This window comes from Triticum urartu, chromosome 3A, assembly GCF_056163025.1.
Source record: "Triticum urartu cultivar PI428250 chromosome 3A, HENAU_Tu73, whole genome shotgun sequence".
NCBI lineage: Eukaryota > Viridiplantae > Streptophyta > Magnoliopsida > Poales > Poaceae > Triticum > Triticum urartu.
Window position 1 is genome coordinate 470,334,002 of NC_141875.1, and position 21,021 is coordinate 470,355,022.

The window sequence follows — 21,021 nt, forward strand, 5'->3', positions numbered from 1 at the left end:
ACATGGTTTGATGAAACTTAAGGGGCATGGTCGTGGGACGACATATGCCTATTCTGACGGGAGTATTGTTGAATCTGGAATTGTTGAATTCGAAAAACTCGTTGAACGTCCTATTATTTCGGATGTAATATTTGATATTTGAACTATTTTTTAGTAAGTATATTTGCATGTTACTTGCGATTGAATTGTACTATTTTCTATAATTATTTTGATTATTGTGAATCTAAGGAAAAAACTGAGACAAACATTTTGGAGACATGGTTCGACAGCCGGCTTATATATCCATGTCCATGGACGGGTCTAAACCGGTCTGCACACAAATACCGTGTCCGTTTTGGGGTCAGATGGCCTTACATAATTTTCGTGTTGGTGACGCCATCACATATTGTAGTGCTTACCCAAGAAAGCATGACAAGATGCATGTATCCACCTCACGTCTGTCCTACCGCCGGACCAGCATCTATTACCCAACCGCACATCAAGCATAGATTGGCATTTTGAACGTGCTTCAACAGTGGTAGTAGCGACGCACTGTCTAACGGACGGATAATGCATGGATCCAACATGTTCGCATGCTCGAATCCAATTATATGAGGAGCCGCGACCGATGGAAGAAGAATCAAAGATGGCGGCGGTGGGCGGATGACGGTAAATATGACACGGTCGACAGAGCGAGGCCGGCCCCATCTACGCACGTTTTGCAATCAATGTACGTGCATGTCTAAAGGCAGCAGATCAGTGCGTGGCAGCAGCTAGCGAAAGCAAAATCTTCTACTATGTGGCTCACATCCGTGTATATGGGAACCCACCAGGAGGTGGGTTCTGTATGCATGGACCTCTCGTCAATCTGGGCGCGGCAACCAGGTGAGGCAAAATTTCATGTTTTAACCTTTTGTCAAAAAAATCGAGATCTAACCTCAGTTTGAAACTTTTTTGAGATCTGACTCTTTTGCTGCCGCCAGACCTTCAGGCGGTAGGGTTGCACAGTCTACCGCCGCAGGTTCTGGCGGTAGGTGTGGCTGACGACCGTTAAGCCGTTAACGGCTGCTTACGGACCTACCACCATAGACCACGGCGGTAGTCAGCACAAACCTACCCCCGAGATCCGTGGCGGTAGGTTATCATAGTGGCATAAAGTTAACTGCTTTGATTTTGTCTTCAATTTTTTTGCCATAGACATAAGAAACAATAAGCACAATTTCATAGACATAAGAAGTTTGATCACATAACGTAGTTTGATCACATCCAATTAGTTTTGCCATTACGGACTAAGAAACAAGTACCAAATAACATAGTTTGATCACATCCAAATAGTTTCACGAAGCCAACATAAGAAATTTAACAAGTTCAACGGTCATCGACCACATAAAAGGTTTCATCCATGGGTAGGTCTTTACATCCTACCGCCATCAGACCCGGCGGTAGGATGCCTCCCCCTCCCCCCCCCCCCCCCCCCCCACGCCCCCTTCTGTGACCAAAAAATCGAGCAGCGCAGTGGTAGGGTTGCACACCCTACCCCCGAGGTCCTGGGCGGTAGGATCCTACTGCCGAGCGCCCTGGTGGTAGGGTGTGCAACCCTATCGCTGCGCTGCTCGATTTTTTGGTCACAGAAGGGGGGCGTGGGGGGCATCCTACCGCCGGGTCTGACGGCGGTAGGGTGTGCAGACCTACCGCCTTTGTGTGTGGCGGTAGGGTGGCCCAGTGTGCATTTTTTGCACCTTCTAACTTCTTTTGTCTTCAATTTTTGGCAGACAACATTTAAACAGCATATGTATGACATATGAAGCACACAATGTATGATATATGATGCACACACCACAAATCTATAAATAAGGTAGGTTCGATACATAGAAAATCCATAAATAAGGTAGGTTCGATACATAGCAAATAAGTTATACATAGCAAATTAACGAAACAATTTCACGAGCAAATTCATATGGTTCACGAAGCAAATATGCAAGTTTTTAGTTCAACGACACGGCAGTAACTTCAGTCCTTCCATCCCCTCTTCGACTTTCGGTCCTCGTTATCCTTGGATCGCTTCTCGGCCGCCGTCTTCTTGCGGGCCGTAGGACGTGCTTTCTGAAACGGGGATGGACTCTTCCAATCCTTCTTCGGCACATTCCTCTTCTCACGCTGGGTTGGCTGAGTTGCTGGAGGTCCATCGTCATCATCGTACTCCTCCTCCTCATTGTCCTCTTCCTCACCATGTTCTTCTTCTGCGCCCTCTTCTTCATCTTCCTCTGCATCATCATCGTCATCGCTCTCCTCCTCGTCATCTTGAACCGCCCTAGATGACGAGGCTGCATGGCTCGATGAAGCGAGGCTACGCATCGGTGCAGGAGGAAAAACATCCTCGGTGTTTGTAGCGCACCCAAGCAGGCCCACAAGCCGGCGTGCTTTGTTGACGTATTTCTGCAATGATAACGAAACAATATGAACTTCTCGAATGTCCAATGATAACAAAAATGAACTCCGTATTACCTTCACAGTTTCCCCCAACTTGTTCTCACTAGCTTGAGTCCCAGGGACAGCACTAAGCGCATCAGAGGCATGAAATATGCTTTTGTTCAGCTCCGAAGACTGCAAAGTAATAAAATGAGTCAATAGCACGAAAAGCTGATTTCATCCAACCGTCGGTTCAAAAGAGGTAAAAACAACATACCACTCTGTTCATGAGGGGTACGTACTCCCTAAACCCGCCTTGAAGCTGTCTGATGCTCTCGTTGTAGGCTTCATTCTCTGAGGTGTCATCGAACAGGTCTTCGGCATCTGCTGTTGTCCACTGGGGCCTCAGACACAGACGATGCTTGATGCCATCATCGTACCACAGCATGTGATCCTCGTACGCGTCCCAGTCAATCACTCTCCTCTCCGTGTCTTTGCGTACTTTCCACTCGTTCCATTGCTTCACGTATCTCGCATGTTCGGCTTCCCAATCCGTGATTGATTGATTCTTCTGCCTACTCATCCTGTAATGCATAAGAAAGAATGTAAAACACCCTTCTTTTATGAATTTAAAGCATCAAAACAAGAACTTAGAATCGATGAGGACGGCTTGTGGTACTCATAGGTGTAGGTCGTAGCCACCGGTATCGCGGACGATGTCGGCTGGTGGTGTGTATTGCGCCTTACCAAATTGTGCGGCAACACGCTGTGGCAAGTGGTACTCCACGGCATAGACACAAATCATGGGCACGATGCACCGGAAGAGAGGCCGGTCCTGCTTGCACGTGTTGTTCAGCTTGAACCCCCACTCTCGATCATCAGTATACGTTCGCCAAGTAACCTATAACCAAACAATGTTAGGATCAAGTGAAAGTGTTATCAAAACAATGGTAAGCTCAAGTGAAAATGTAGTTCTTATACCTGGAAAGGCGTGAGAGCATCAAGCTCGTTGCTAAAGACCTTGTACAAGGCCTTCGATTCGCCCTGTAGACACGCACCACGTCCCAAGCGTATGCGACGGTCGGGTTCCGATCATCTTCGTCATCTTGGCCATAGTCCGTCCATGCACGCGAGCGCAGCTTCTCCGGACGGCCCACCGGGATTCGCTCCCACATCCAAATGGAGAGACCCCATACACATCCACACATACCGGACGTGACTTTCGCTCTCTGGGTCGCATCGTCAAGCTACAAACCATGTTCAGATGATAAGATGTCAAAATGTAAAGCAGCACGCGTCTGATATTAGAAAGAAAGTGATATTCACTTACTGAACGGTATAGGTAGGCGAGTCCGGCGGCCCCCCAGTTGTACCCCGCATCCCAGTCCTTTAGGAAGTCGAGATACATCCATAGGGCAGAGTTCCCGGAGTAGTCCGGAAACACTACCTCCATGAGAATGTACCACAGGTAGGCCCTGGCGTACTGCTCCACCACCCGGGGCTCGGTCTTCCGGGCACTTGCTCCGGTGCTCGAGGAGCCATGACAACGGTATGTCGGAAGTCCGATTTCTCTTAGCCGGGGGGGCAGTCGCTGATGAGGCTGATAACCCTCTCGTGCCAGTTCTCCCTCTCCACTCTTCCTGTGCGAGCACGACCCTCGAGCGGTAGTGTCGTAATCATCGCCCAATCCTCGAGGGTCACGGTCATCTCCCCACATGGAAGATGAAAGATGTGCGTCTCTGGCCGCCACCGGTCGATCAAAGCCGTGAGAGCTGAGTGAACGAGCGTTGGCGGCTTACGCTTGAACTGCAGGACGAAACCCAATAGTCGGGCTCTCCTGAAGAACAATGCATACCGATCATCGTACTCCATCTTAACCGTCGTCTTGTGAGCCCTCATCCGCAGTGGCGGCAGCATCTGTGAAAATCAATAACCAAAGCATAATTAGCATGGACATAATAGTTAGCAACTTGTTTTCATCAATTCGAAAGATTTGGTTTAAAATGGTAATTACCACTCCATTCTCAATGAAATGGGCACGGTGACGCTTGTCGAACCTAGGGTCAAGCATTGTGTACTTCGTACCGATGTCGTCCGCAAGAGGTGGCCTCCTAAAAGAATTGCATGAGCATATCAAAAGATTTTTCAACATGAACTAGGGTTCAACATTAACTACGAAACATATCGATGCAGAACAAAAATTAATCACATCCAACAGAACCTATGAGTTCAATCTTTGAATAATCATATATCAAGATTATTATGAACATGAACTAAATACAATACATATATCAAGAACTAAATAAAATACTTTTATGAAGATGCAATCACCATGGTTCAAATGCATCATAACACATATTTCTCCAACAACATCCAGCATGCATAATCTCATTTTTTGTTAAAAAACAAAAAAAATGAACTAGGGTTCATCTTGAGGATTCATACACTACATATAACAAATATATCAAATATTCATCTCCAATATTCATCATACACTACATCCAATACTTGCATCATAGCATAGGAACATTCATCATCCATCATATCAAAATAAACCATTCAAATCAATTATGAACTAGGGTTCATCTTAACACAACCATACCAACTATTCAATATAGTTCATATCTAACACAATATAACATCTAGAATCAACCTAAATCAATCCTGGGGTTAAAAAAATTCAAATAGGAGAGATTTGAATCGAATAATGCGACAAATCGAAAGGTGTTTGATTAAAAATTATTGGATGGATTGAAAGATCTTACTTTTCTTTCTTCGGGGCCATCTCGATCCGCAAAATCCGTCAAGAAATGAAGAAGATCAGAGAGGGGGAGTGGAGGGGATGAGAGAGGGCGAGTTGGAGCAACTGCTCTGTTCTTCGTGGTGGGGGCGGCTGGGTGGGGGAGAAGGGGTGGGGGTGGCCGGCCCGCGGTTTATATATGCCCACACCCTACTGCCAGAGACTCCGGCGGTAGGTTCAGACATCCTATCGCCGGGTGGAGCGGCGGTAGGGTGTGACGGAGGGGGCACGGAGGCCGTTATCGTTGCTGACGTGGACAAGTTTGCTACCACCGCAGGTCTCGACGGTAGGCTGTATGATCCTACCGTCGTGCCTCGTGGCAGTAGGGGAAAGGGTCAAATCTCGAAAAAGTTTCAAACTGGGGTCAGATCTCGATTTTGTTTGACAAAAGGGTCAAAACACGAAATTTTTCCACCAGGTGATGAGAAAGCTACATGCTCGCTATAGATGTTTGCACTGTTTTTCACTGTTTTTAGACTGACAAAAATGAAGAAAGAATGATCAAGGCATCTGGTTCACTGGTTTAGTGATGTGATAGGCATCTCTGAAATCTTCGGAGAACTGCATGCATACATTCTAGAACGCGTTGTGTTGTCTTGTGCACTGTAGTTTGTTCAGGGCAACCACACGAAGTCATCCCCTGGCCAATCTTCCCTCTCGCCACCCCCGCGTTGCTTCCCCTGGCGGCGGCGGGGGAACCCTAGCCGCGCCTCCGCAGCCCCATCCTCACCTCGCCCCACCTCCTCACCGCCGCCTGAGGCAGCCGTCGGACAAGCCCGGGGCGCTAAGGATGGTGGCGGTGGGGTCTCGGCTGCTCTGCCCCTGCGTGGGGAGTCCCGGATCTGGAGCGGCGGCTCCTTTGGCGAGGCACGGCAGGCTCCGGCGAGCAGCCGTGCGGGTGGTCGATCTGGCGTCATGGCCGCGCGGGCGGCGGGACCGGTGTTTGTTGGCGGCTGGCGACAGCTTCCGCGACAGTCGGTGCGCGCGATCTGGCGCCTCCCCTCCTCCCTTGTTCGGCGTGCGGGCCAGCCTGGTCGGGCTGCGCTTTTCTTGGTCGCCGGTTCTGTATAGGCGCTGCTAGTGGCGGGGATCTAGTTCATGTGAAATCCCTGGCCGGCCATGGTCGACCGTGCCGACGGCGATGCCTAGGGCATCGTTCCCCTCCTTGGAGGCGTCGGTATGGACTGATCTCCTCACTTCCCCTTCCCCTAGGTCTTCCGGGTGAAAGCCCTAACTTTGTTGGGCGACAGTGGCGCTCACGGCGTCGTTCCCTTCTTGAAGGTGCCGCTTTGGGAACCTTAGGGTTGGGTGGCGCTTGTGGGTGGTGGGCGACGGTGGTGGTGTGGACCTATCCTAGCATGGATCTACGTCCCTTGCTTGGAGATGGACTCACGTAGGTGGAGGTCGTCGTTTGGCGTCATGGTGGTGTCCATAGCGGAGGACCTTCCAAGGCTCGTGTAGGTGGATGTCGACATTTGGCATCATGGTGGTGTCGACGGCGGAGGACCTGCCAAGGTTGACACCTCAATCTGCTCTGAAGATGGGCCAGTGGAAGATGGCGGCGACGGCAAATATGAGTGCATTGGACCGGTTTATGCCCCTGACCCGGTAGATGGCTCGGTCGGGGCCTCCGGCTTTAGATGTTAGGCTTAGGTAAGAGGACTGAGTATGTTTCCCGGCTTGCACCCTTTCATCATCTGGATAGAAGTAGCGGCAGATGTTGCCAAAATGGCGGATTCAGGATATTGCTATTCTACTTTGTAAGGTCCTCGAGAATAATCAATAAAATTGCCGCATGCATCTTTCTGATGCAGAGGCCGGGGGTCATCCTCATTTTCTAAAAAAACACAAAGTCATCAAATTGTCTGCAAATGTGACTAGTGTGCCCCGTCACTTGTTGCCATCCAACGGGGAAAATTTACATGAACTAGTTCGGGCGTTCAAGTTCCCACAAATGGAACACATTAAGCTACGCATGAAGGGCAGCCAACCAACTATGCCATGTGGCGCAAGCTGGTTGGCCGCATTGAGAAATATTTTGGAAATTTTTTAGATGAAGGTATGGATTATTTTATAAATGTGTTTTTTTCTTTTTAGATGGAGGTGAGGACCTTTGTTATTTTTTAAATGGAGGGTTATGCAAAGTGGCACTCGCTAGTAGGCTGCGGTGGTATTTTTTTTACTTTTTAGATGAAAGTGAGATCTTTTCTTTTGAGATGTTTTTGTACCGGAGGCGAGGACCCTATGTATTCTTTTCAAATGAAAATGTACGCACAACTTCATCTCAAGCGGCGCCACAGGGTGGCGCCCCAACCACTAGTCATCCTCAAACTTGGGAAGGTTCGAGCAGCCACCGGACACGCCAATTCAGCCCATGGATTTCGAGTCGCTCGACTAGTCGATGACTAGTCGACGAGTCGCAGTTCCAGGGCCGACTCAGCCTCTCGACTCTACTCCTGGGATGAGTCGAGCGACTCACAACTAGTCGCGGTTTTTGGGTCGAACGACTCGAGGCAGCGCTGGATCTAGAGCACTCTCCCGTCGCCGTGATGCTGCTGTGCTGCCTCGCTGCTGCTACGCCCTCTCCGCCGCGCTATTGCTGCTGCTGAAGCTGAAGCGGCAAGAGGAGCGGGCTGGGAGGAGGAGCGGTGGCAAGAGAGCTGCTGCCGAGGAGTTGAGAGATCCATCACTGGGAGGAGGAGTGGTGGACTGGTGGCAAGAGAGTGGCAGCAGAATGTGTGGCGACTATGGTGAGGGAGGAGGGAGTGTGGATGGTGGATTAGGTCACGGGAGGAGTATATAGCTACTAGATGGGCTTTTGGGCCACATGGAAGTGCCTAACTAGTGGCCCATCTCTTAGTTGGCCCTGGTTATTGCTGCTGGTGGTGTGCTCCTCCCCTCCTCCCCTGGTTGTTGCTGCTGCTGTGCACTTGTGCTCCTCCCCTGACTGCCTGCTGCTTAACTCATGTCCACTTGTCGCCATGTCGACTCGTCGAACATGAGTCTAGACTAGTCACGACTAGTCTAGAGTCGCCCCCCCCCCCCCCCCGAGCGACCCGTCGACTCATCGACTCAAAAACATTGATTCCGCCTCGGACTCCACCACAAACCTGTTTTTTCTGTGAGCAATGCTCAACCTACGCAAATAGTTCTATGTAACATAATGAGTCAGGTGGGTAAATATGATTGGGGATAAGGGGAGGATGAACCCACCCCTTGAAAATCTTTTGTGTGGGGGCAGCAGGGGATGTGTGGGGAGCGGGGGGTCATAAGGGATGAACATTTGATGGATATGGTTGGACGGCAGCCTCCTGCTCCGCTGTCTGTAGACACTTTTTGACGTGTCTGTGAACATTTGAGGACATTCGTTTTGGTGAATCCCATTAGAGTTTCCCTTAGCAGTATTGCCATATTTTCTCTACCCTTTCATCATTCGGCCTACATATTGTTGCCAATTTTCCGTGTTTCCATTTCTTAAAACTAGAAATAATAGGCTAAGATCTCCTTCCGTTCATATGAAATGAGTATCATAGAAAATGAAATTTATAGAAAGTGATATGGTATGTGAGGGAGTCCTGGATTAGGGGGGTCTCCGGACAGCCGGACTATATCCTTTGGCCAGACTGTTGGACTATGAAGATACAAGATTGAAGACTTCGTCTTGTGTCCGGATGGGACTCTACTTAGCGTGGAAGGCAAGCTAGGCAATACGGCTATGTATATCTCCTCCTTTGTAACCGACCTTGTGTAACCCTAGCCCCCTCCGGTGTCTATATAAACTGGAGGGTTTTAGTCCGTAGGACAACATACAATCATACCATAGGCTAGCTTCTAGGGTTTAGCCTCTCTGATCTCGTGGTAGGTCTACTCATGTACTACCCATATCATCAATATTAATCAAGCAGGACGTAGGGTTTTACCTCCATCAAGAGGGCCCGAACCTGGGTAAAACTTCGTGTCCCCTGCCTCCTATTACCATCCGCCTAGACGCACAGTTCGGGACCCCCTACCCGAGATCCGCCGGTTTTGACACCGACATTGGTGCTTTCATTGAGAGTTCCTCTGTGTCGTCGCCAAAAGGAAGGATGTCTCGTCTCGTCTTTAAAGATGGTACTACTGTCAGGGGAGCTTTGGTTGTCGGCCAAACTCTCCGGCTAGGCGGTTTCATCATGACCGCCTGTTCGGCCGCCGCGCCGACGATGACTTCTCGGGTCATCGAAAACAGCCTCCGCGTCAAATCGGCACTCGCTGAACAGATGGATCCAATGGAGCTCGCCTCCTTAAACGAGCTCTTAGATCGCATCGTCGCCTTGGGAGTCGCTACAGACTATGATCGGATCGGGCTTAAACCCGATCAAAGGGAGATTAACTCTCCATCGGTCACCCATCATATTGCAGTGGTGGAGGAACAATGCAGCGACCTTTCCTCCATCTTGAGGACCAACTATGTCCGGATTCCCGAGCTCTCTGAGACGGACGCCCATTCGCGGGAGGACAACATCCAATCCCTGAACTTAGAGTCAGGCAGCGGACCAGGATTATCGGGTCACACCCTGGAACCAGAACTTCCAAAATTGGAAATTCCTCGGCCCCTGGATCCCAGATCAGGTGAGGGTTCGGATTCAATTCCACCCACCCACCCAAACATAGGCGATCTTTCCCACGTCAGGCAAGAGCCCCAGGAAACAGTACATCACTATTGGGCCAGATTCCTCCTTGCGATGAACAATGTTAAGGACTGTCGTGAGGAAGACGCAATCCTATTTTTCTGCAATAATTGCACGGACAAGGGAATCCTTAACGCCATAAATTGTCGTGAGATAACACACTTCGCTGACTTGGCGTCCATAGTATGAAAGTACTATGCGATGGAAAGTGCCTGGAAAACCAAAATCAACTTTTGGGATAATCCGGCCCTGAATACAAACCCAGTCCGAAACAAAAGGGTGCATTATCACAATACACCCGGGTCAACTACCAAAAAACAAAAACCCTCTACAGGGTATGGAACCATACTGGAAGGATGGCTCAACGGACCCTGCAAAATTCATAGTACAGTGGACACAATACCAACGCACAGCCTTAGAGCATGTTGGATACTCCGGCAGGTGGCCAAAAGTGGTGAGGATCTACTTCTCCCAAATACCACAGAGCACCATCCCGTGGATAACAACACGGTGTTAACAGTCTTTGAGACCTTCGCATGAAATAATAGACGCAAGCGGACACTCCGCAGCATGGCCGAAATCTGCCACGTAGCGTCAATAAATCCATGGAGTGACACGGCTATTACCTTCAATGCCAATGACGAACCTAAATTCCGAACAGCCCGAGCACCAGCCGCACTGGTCCTTAGTCCAATCGTGGACAGCTTTCGACTCACCAAAGTACTCATGGATGGCGGCGGCGGATTAAACCTCATCTATGAGGAAACTCTTCAAAAGATGGAAATAGACTTGAACCGCATTGAGCAAAGTAGCACAACCTTTAGAGGAATCATCCCCAGTCGGGAAGCACGTTGTGCTGGGAAAATCACACTAGATGTGGTATTCGGCACGCGGATAATTACAGGTCCAAAGAAATTACATTCCAAGTGGCCCCGTTCAGCAGTGGTTATCACGCTCTTTTTGGACGGGAGGCATTCACAATCTTCCAAGCCGTACCCCATTACGGGTACATGAAGCTCAAAATGCCCGGGCCCAACGGAATCATCACTATCGCCGGCGATCCGGACAGAGCACTCCGCGCCGAAAACAAAACAGCCGCATTAGCCCTCGAGGCATTATCCGAAGCCCTCTCGGCCGAGGAATTAACCACGCTACGCTCCACAGTGGATAGGGACGACGTGATACTCGACAAGAGATCCAAGTCCACCTCTGTTAAACCAGCGGATGAAATAGTCAAATTCCAAGTCCACCCAACGGACCCTACAAAAACAGCCTCCATCGGGGCACAGCTAAGCCCCGCTGTGGATGCCACACTACGAGAGTTCCTGCGCGACAACTGGGACATATTCGCCTGGCATCCCTCAGACATACCAGGAATCCCACGCAGGCTGGCCGAGCATAGCCTCAATATCCTAAAGGGATTCAAGCCGGTCAAGCAAGCTCTTCGGCATTTCTCCGAACCTAAGAGACAGGCCATGGGAGAGGAACTAGCCAAGTTATTGGAGGCCGGATTCATCAAAGAAATAAAACACCCGGACTGGCTAGCAAACCTGGTGATGGTACCAAAGAAGGACAAATCCTGGCGCCTTTGTGTCGATTTCAAAGAACTCAACAAAGCTTTCCCAAAGGATCCCTTCCCCCTCCCACGCATCGATCAAATCATTGATGCTACCGCAGGACACGAGTCATTGTGTTTCCTCGACGCATACTCCGGTTACCACCAAATCAAGATGGCGGAGTCCGACCAAGCCGCAACGGCATTCATCACACCATACGGTCCCTTCTGTTTTAACACAATGCCTTTTGGGCTCAAGAACGCAGGCGCAACATATCAGCGCATGATTCAGACATGTCTGGAGAAACAAATCGGCAAAACAGTAGAGGCATACGTAGACGATGTGGTTGTTAAAACCAAACACATCGACTCTTTGATAGACGACTTGAGGCTCACATTCGACAACCTCCGAACATACGACATCAAGCTCAATCCGGAAAAATGCGTTTTCGGCGTACCAGCCGGAAAGCTCCTGGGTTTCATTGTCTCGAGTAGAGGTATCGAAGCTAATCCGGCCAAAATCCGAGCTTTGTCACAATTGGCTACACCAACAGACCTCAAACAAATCCAGAAGTTAACTGGATGCATGGCGGCTCTAAGCCGCTTTATCTCCCGCTTAGGAGAAAAAGCTTTACCCCTTTATCTCCTTCTTCAATGCACCGAACACTTCGAGTGGACGGACGCTGCCACAGCCGGATTGGAAGAAATAAAGGCCATTTTGGCAACCAACCCAATCCTGGCCGCGCCAAACATTGGCGAACCAATGCTATTGTACATTGCGGCAACTCATCAAGTTGTAAGCGCAGTGCTCGTCGTCGAACGAGAAGCTGCCGGACATAAATTCCCTCTTCAAAAGCCGGTATACTATGTATCCACTGTCCTCACTCCATGCAAATCATGGTACCCACATTATCAAAAGATAGCCTATGCGGTATTCATGGCGTCCCGGAAGTTACGACACTACTTTCAAGAGTGTTCGATTATGGTAGCCTCGGAAGTGCCACTTACTGATATTATAAACAACCACGACGCTACGGGCCGGATTGCCAAATGGGCCATTGAGCTCCTCCCGTTCGACATAACATACAAACCCCGATGAGCCATTAAATCGCAAGTATTGGCCAACTTCGTCGCCGAATGGACGGAGGTCGAACTCCCTAAAGAGTACGGCGCATACTCCAACTGGATCATGCACTTCGACGGTTCTAAAATGCTGGCCGGTCTAGGGGCTGGCGTCGTCCTGACATCCCCAACCGGGGATACCGTTCAGTACGTACTACAAATATTGTATACAAACTCCAACAATGCAGCCGAATACGAAGCTCTGTTGCATGGTCTTCGGATGGCAGTCTCCATGGGCATTCAACGCCTGGAGGTGCGTGGGGATTCAAACCTTGCAATATCCCAAATAAATGGAGACTTTGACGCCAAGGATCCGAAAATGGCGGCCTATCAAAACGCCGTCCTAAAAATGTCAGCTCGGTTCGAGGGGCTCGAGTTTCACCATGTGGCTCGAGAGAACAATCAGGCGGCGGATGTCCTCGCCCGCATCGGCGCAAAACGCGATACGGTTCCCCCCAACATATTTCTGGAAAGGTTGTTCAAGCCATCCGTAGTATGGGAAGGAGACACCGGTAACAATAGTCCGGACCCGGCCAAAATGCCCGATACCGAATACTCTGACACAATTGGAGTCTCTGCCACCGAAATAACACCTTCAGCCCACGTAATAATGGCCATTATTACCCCATGGACAGAACCATTCCTGGCCAACCTAACTAGACAAGAACTTCCGGAGGACCAAAATGAGGCACGCTGCATAGTGCGGCGATCCAAGGCCTACAGGGTCCGTGAGGGAGAATTGTACAAAAAAGCACTATCGGAGTCCTTCAAAGGTGCATCTCTGAAGAGGAAGGGCGGAATCTTTTGGCAGATATTCACGCCGGACTCGGCGGTCATCACGCCGCAGCCCGGCCCCTTGCAAGCAAGGCCTTCCGCACAGGATTCTATTGGCCAACAGCCCGGGCAGACGCACAAGACTTGGTCCAACGTTGCGCCGGTTGCCATCTCTTTGCAAATCAAAGCCACATGCCACCCACCGCCCTCCAAAAAATCCCCATTACATGGCCCTTTGCAGTCTGGGGGCTTGACATGGTTGGACCCCTTAAAGGGGGAACCCACAAGAAAAAATACTTACTGGTCATGGTGGATAAATTCACCAAATGGATAGAGGCCAAACCTGTTAAAACAGCCGAATCCGGACCGGTGATAGACTTCATATTCGGGGTTGTACACCATTATGGCGTCCCCCAAAGCATCATCACTGACAATAGCACGAACTTCACAGCCGACGAGGTAAAACTCTGGTGCAGCAAAATGGGCATCAAGCTCGATTGTGCTTCAGTCTATCACCCACAAACCAACGGTCAAGTCGAGCGAGCAAACGGTCTTATAATGAGCAGCATTAAACCCAGATTAGTGCGTTCCTTAATGGAGTCTGACACGCACTGGGTAGAGGAGCTCGACTCCGTACTCTGGGGGCTGCGGACCACGCCGAATCGTAGTACCGGACATACACCGTTCTTTATGGTGTACGGCGCAGAGGCAGTCTTGCCCTGCAACATAATTCATGACTCACCTCGAGTGCGCATGTATGAAGAAAGAGAAGTCGAGCTCGATTGGCAGGACAGTCTGGGCACCTTGGAGGAGGAGCGCGACATAGCCAAAGCCCGTTCCGCATTTTATCAGCAACAGGCTCGCAGATACCAAAGCAGAGAAGTACGGGCCAAAACTTATAACGTTGGTGAACTAGTTCTACGCCTGCCGGATAAGAAAAAGAACAAGTTCGAGCCCAAATGGGAAGGTCCCTTCATTATTGACCAAGTTCTGACCGATGGAGCGTACCGACTGCGAGATGCATCGACTAGTCGACTCGAGCCGAACCCATGGAATGCAACCAGGCTCTGAAGATTCTACGCCTAGCACCGGACTCTATGTCAGTCCCCTCCCTTTGTCCATTTTTTGCATATACATCATCTGTCTTATTTCCCTTTCTTTCTTTCTCTTATTATTCCTCTAGGCCTTCAAGGGTCACCTTGTGCCTCACTTGTACATTATAGATGCGCTAGCCGCACTCTTCATACCTGGGGGCTTCTTTCACAGAAGCTTAAATTATTAATCTGGGCCTCACACCCAACACATGTGTTATACTTCCGCATGTACCTTTTTTCACCATTATATGCATCGATATGACTTAAGTTTTGGCCAAGCTAGGTTGCCTGGCTCTTGTATTTATGCCCTACGTTCCCATTAATTCAGCTAGGGCATAAGGGGAGCACCTCTGCGACTGTTACTGCCGGGTCAGCCGGATGTGTACCTCAGACTGGGTGAAGCCGAAAGCTAGCGTTCTTAAGGGAATATTCGGTCGGTGAACAAAAGATGATTTTTATTTATTGTCCATATCTGCCCCCAGATGCTTTTTCTGCGTTTCTTATCGCAGTCCGGACATGCACTTTAGGGCATGCTTACCCAGGGAAAGGAACCCTTAACGGAACTATTCTCCCTGGAAGATGTTTCTTACTACCCATGTAATATAACATAACTAGTTGGGCACTTGTCTGATAAAGCACTAATGACCCCTACGCCTGGTCTCCACGCATACCCCGGTTTTATATAACTGAGCGGGTATTCGGTTTCACTCCAGACTATCGGGCCCGGAAGTTGAAGCGAAAAGGTCCGCAATGAAAAATGATCTACAATCCGACTAGAAGGCATTATACATGTCACTTTAATTACATAGTCATGCGGACTGACTAAATTCCTCCTCTATACCATCCAACAGGCGGTCCAGCTTACAATCCTGTTGAGAATACTTTGCGGCTAATTCTACTTGCCCATAAACTAAGCTAACGGGGATCTCTTTTCTGTCGGGCCCCACAGGTCCGACCTCGGCCATGTGATTTGGGTCTGCCTTGGTATACCGCGTCTTCACCATGGCCCAGGCTTCTCTGGCACCCTGTTGGCAGGCTGATATCTTCCATAAACGGAAGCGCCGCCGTGCTCCCTTCAGCTTCTCCGCAAGCTCTGCAACGCCTTCTAGCAGGGAGATGAACGGCCACAAGGCCTGGGCAACGCCCTGCATCACCTGCCGAACTTGTTCGTGCAGATGTGACAGCTCAGACAGAAGATCACCCACAGACCCGGGAATTTCCTCCGCGGGACGACCCGTCAGCATACCTACAGACATAACGCTGTTAGACAGCTTCTTCGCCGAATTCCTATAAAAAGGATTCGTTCAAACACTTACTAAAAATGCCACGACGAAGCCTCTTATTCTCCTTCTCGGAGTCCGCAAGCTGGCCCCGAACGTCTTTTAGTTCCACGTTCAGCTTAATGTTGGCGTATTGAAGATTGTTTTTCTCCAGCATAATCTTAGTCAGCAAGCGTTTGCTAGCCTCTAGCTGTCGCATAACATGCTGGTCCCCCGGACTTTCTCCGGACTCATCTGCAAAATCAATTGTTAGATCTGCAGACACGCCACACACTATATGGTAACCACCATTCTTTAAAGTAAATGTTACCAGCGGGAGGCTTTTTCTGTTCCTGCAATGCGGCAAGAGCGGCCCCCAGTTGGGTCTTGCATTCCTCCAGCTCTTGGGACAGCCTAGTATTCTTCTCTGTAAGAACCTGCACATTAAAGATGATCCTTAAATCAGTTCTGCTAACTGCTTCAAGTCTCAGGGGCTACTGATACATATAAATCATCAGATTTACTCACTTGTACATCCTTTACATACTGATCCGTGGCTCTGGCTAGACCATCTTGAGCAGCACGGAGGTACGCCTCTCCAGAATTGAAGGCGTCGAACGCCTCTGGTGAGAAACAAGCATCGCGGAGTACGGCCCGGCGGCGCCTATGATTCATGGCGCTTTCCACTTCTGAGTTTGTAGCGGATAATCTATCCGCATCCTCTGTAGGGGGATTATCCGACGCCTGCCCCATATCGGCTTCCGCCTCTATGTCCGGTCTTGGCGCCTGGCTGGTGGAAGCATGATTAGTAACATCGCCGGACATATTCCGGCGAGTGTTTTTTCTGTTAAAGAAACGAGGGCGTCATTATATTTCAAAAAAGACGATAACCACGGAGCGGAATTTGTTATACCTTTGCGCCGGTGTCTCCGTCCTGACCGCCTTCCTTTTTGGCCTACCCGGCCTCGGTGCCTCCTGTTGGCGCGTTGCCGCGGGTTCGGCAGGGCGTCCCGGATGCCTTCCCTGTAAAATGCCATGTGTATATGGTGGGTGAAGTGTCTAAAAGGGGATCCTAGTTTTGGAGTTGGGATTTTTGGTTTTTCTTACGTGTGATGCAGGGAGTAGTCCGGGATAGTCGACCGTAATGGCCACCATGGCATCGTCGCAGCTTAACTGATAGAACTGCCGGTCTATCAGCTCCACGGATATAACCGAATCTTCTTCGAGTCCGGAGTCGAGGGCCCGGTTAGGGTCCTTCGGTTGTGGAGAAGGGCTGCTGACCTCCTTTATGGCTTTTCGCAGTTCCTGCCGCAAAGTGTCAAGGTGAATACTTACGACAAAGAATGCGGGAAAAATGAGAGCAGGGGGATATAACTTACCCAGCTTGGAGGATTGTACATGGAGAATCCATCCCGTGGCTTGATACGGGTGAACTCCTCCTCCTCACCCTTGAACAGTTCGGACAGAATCTTCGCTAGAGCGGCAGCATTGTCCGGACCCTTACGCCCGCAGCGGGTGGCGTCATCCGCCCCATTATAACACCACAAGGGGTGCCCATGATATTGAAGTGGCTGCACTCCCCGCATTATGCAAATCGACATAACTTCGATTATTGTCAATCTTAATTGAGCCAGTGCTTTGATCCGGTTCATCATATAAAGGAATTCTCCGTTGTCTTCCGCCTGGGGGCTCCGTGGGTGCCAACTTCGGCGCTTCTTCAGAGGAGCATTGTTGAACTCAGGAAGACCCCGCCGAACAGGGTCCGGAAGGGGGACGTCCTCCATGTAGAACCATTCTGAAGGCCAGTCTTCGGACGGCTTCTTCGGGGTACCGGACAGGTGTCCGGTATCGGCGATGCGCCATATTTCAGCTCCGCCCACTTGATAAAGTGATTCCCTCTATGTGCGAGGGACAAGGCAGAATAACCTTTTCCACAGCTCGAAGTGAGCCTCGCAGCCCAGGAACAACTCGCAGAGAGCAACATAGCCGGCGATATGTAGAATGGAGGCAGGGGTGAGATTGTGTAATTGGAGGTCGTAGAACTCCAGGAGCCCGCGGAGGAACGGATGAATTGGAAATCCGAGTCCCCTTAGTAAATAAGGAAGAAGGCAGACCCGTTCTCCCATGGAGGGACAAGGAAGGCTCTCCGCTTGCGCTCCGCTATTGTAGGTGGCGAGCCCGGCTCGAACGGGCACCATATACGCCGGAGGGAGAAATCCCTTAGTGTACAGCTCGACTAATCGACTGTGCGGGACTGAACACCTCTCCCAATCACCGGGCTTAGGGCTACGGGGGCGGGAGGAGGAGCTGCGGAGGTCGGCCATGCTGGAATGGATCTTTTCGAAGCACGCTCTGATGAATTCTCACTGGGGGAGGATGGTGTGGATCGGATCTAAGAATCCCCATTCCTTTAATAGACAATTTATTTATCTGGCTAGGGGGTGAAGATAAAAACGCCCTGGCGCCTCGTATTCGTTCGACGCATGGGAGAAAGCCCTTATTGGGCACAGAAGCCAAGAGGTTCAACATTTATGGAGCCGAACACTGCTTACGAACACTTGAAAGTTGGAGAAGAACCCGTCTTGCAATGCCGAAGACAACACTGCGCGCCGGACTCATCGGCATTGAACCCTGGTTCGGGGGCTACTAAGGGAGTCCTGGATTAGGGGGTCTCCAGATAGCCGGACTATACCCTTTGGCCGGACTGTTGGACTATGAAGATACAAGATTGAAGACTTCATCTCGTGTCCGGATGGGACTCTACTTAGCGTGGAAGGCAAGCTAGGCAATACGGATATGTATATCTCCTCCTTTGTAACCGACCATGTGTAACCCTAGTCCCCTCCGGTGTCTATATAAACCGGAGGGTTTTAGTCCGTAGGACAACATACAATCATACCATAGGCTAGCTTATAGGGTTTAGCCTCTCTGATCTCGTGGTAGATCTACTCTTGTACTACCCATATCATCAATACTAATCAAGCAGGACGTAGGGTTTTACCTCCATCAAGAGGGCCCGAACCTGGGTAAAACTTCGTGTCCCCTGCCTCCTGTTACCATCCGCCTAGACGCACAGTTCGGGACCCCCTACCCGAGATCCTCCGGTTTTGACACCGACAGTATGCATCTCAAATTCTATGAATATAAATAGAAAAGGATATATCAATCGGTTTACATATTAGAATTTTCTTTTAGAGTGAGCTAATGTTTCTTTTCCCCTTAAAGGATAGAATTTAATCTTGTATAAATTGCAAATTAAAGGGTTAAAAAATCTATAAAATACTATCACATAGAATTCCTATAAAAGTGATGTAAATCAAAAGAGATCGACTACGATGAGCTTAGATTGGCCGACGTAATGTTAGATGACTTAAGGCCCCACATGCCAGTAACTCTAGGTCATCCAATCTGCGATGGACTACGTCACATTCCAAACCCGGTATATTGACCGTGGTTTGCGACGGTTGTGGCGTCCGGACTTCTGTGGCAACGATGATGGTGGGAGCGATGTCGGTGACGCGGCAAAGGTTGTGGTAGTCGACTTTTCTCTGGCGTGTCCACAGTACTGCCTCGTTTGTTTGTTGCTATGGGGTCGAAGTTGCGGCAGCGGGCCCTATGGTGTACGATGACTAATTGCAGGTGGCCCATATAGTAATCTTCCTTGGCACCTGCTATGCCTGGATTTGTCCTCAGAGTTCTCAGCCAGAGTCAGAGATGTGTTGTCTGGCCGCAGGTGGCTGAGCTTTTGTGCAGATCTCCATGCAGCCTCACACGTCTGCTATAGTGTGGGTTGAGTCGACGATTGCCAATGGCGAAGTCGGCGTCGTTTTCTCAGATTTTAGGGATGACAATGCCGCCTTCAGGGGAGAAGTGATGACGACGATGCCCTCTTTGGAGTGGTGTGTGTGTGGTTTCTTATGTATACCGCTCAGCGTTGTGATGGTTTTCGCCTGGTTCTTCATAAAAAGAATTACGAAGAAAACTTCCGATGTATTCAGTAGTTGTTAAGATAGTACAAAGAAAACCAAAAGTAAAGAACGCATTCAGATCCGTAGATCACCTAGCGATGACTACAAGCACTGGAGCGAGCAGAAGGCGCGCCACCGTCAACGCCCCACCCTCATCGGAGCCGGATAAACTTTATTGTAGTAAACAGTCGGGAAGAAATTGTGCTAAGGCCTCATATGACTAGCGTGCCAGAACAGCAACCGTCACGGATGAAGAGACCCGTAGATCGAAAGGATCCAACCTATAGACACAGAAACAAAGACTGGACCGTCTCTTCATAATTAACTGGACAATTTGATTCTCGGTTGGTTATTAACTGAGCAATTCTTTTCTTTTTAATAAATGCATGTCGAGACAAAAAAATCAGTATATTTTGACAATTCCGGCTAGGGATGGCACCCGCAGGGTTTGGGTACGGGTGGAGCCACCCCATACCCTTACCCATCCCCTCTGAGCTTACCTATCACCCTTACCCATACCCATCAATGGGTATAATATTTTTTCCCATACCCGTTACCCGACAGTGTATATGGGTACCCATAGGTAAAATTACCCATGTTTGCAAAGCATCAGTTTGAACTACTCATAGTCATAAAAACAACATATAATTATAATTTATAAACAAGAATAGATTATAACAACAACACCAACAACAACAACAACACACTTTTAAACAACATCATATTTAATAAACAACATCACTTTCTCGTAAACAACAACACATCAAAACATCATCACACAATCGTATATTTTGAGTTCACAAATTCATGATAAAGTGTAGAGATAATTTTGAGTTCATATAGATTTTATATGGGTACATGGGTATGTGGGTATGGGTTACATGATCCCATACCCGTACACATTCTACCCGATGGGTTTTTACCCGCAGGGTACGTGGGTATCCATTGCCATCCCTAATTCCGGCAAGGGCAGGACGATGAAAATAACCATCCTAGTCACTGTCCGAACCAAAACAAAGGTGTGTCACTGGACCAAAGTCCAGGTTCATTCACTGTTCCCGGCCAATTCGAGGCTCCCAGGCCCCTACAATGTTAATCACCCCTGTCCTTTTCTTCACGTGATATTGGTAGCACACAGTCCGGATGGTTCATACTATTGATGACTGTCATAGCATAGATACGTTAAGCACCTTAATTTGGCAGCTATTCAAGAGTCGTCCCCGTCGGCAAACACATTGGCGCTTAGATCGTACTACATCAATTAATCAGCCGTCGTTGTTTTGCAGAAACTGGGTGCCTGCCTAAACATCCATGCCACAAATCTAGCACCTCACGAGAACTAGAACAAAGGCAGTCAGTAAGGTCATCTTCAACACAGACCCTCGAAACACTCA

General features: G+C 49.4%; 1 protein-coding gene across 1 annotated transcript; it reads right to left on the reverse strand.

The window, feature by feature from the left end:
* Window positions 1-1,989: 1,989 nt before the first annotated feature.
* On the reverse strand, window positions 1,990-3,841 carry LOC147980121 (uncharacterized). The gene is made up of 6 exons (XM_087515487.1): window positions 3,719-3,841; window positions 3,447-3,635; window positions 3,072-3,289; window positions 2,666-2,972; window positions 2,485-2,583; window positions 1,990-2,415 (listed from the first exon to the last, which is right to left on the reverse strand). The coding sequence occupies exons 1-6, from the start codon at window positions 3,839-3,841 to the stop codon at window positions 1,990-1,992; spliced, it is 1,362 nt and encodes a 453-aa protein (XP_087371613.1).
* Window positions 3,842-21,021: the final 17,180 nt, after the last annotated feature.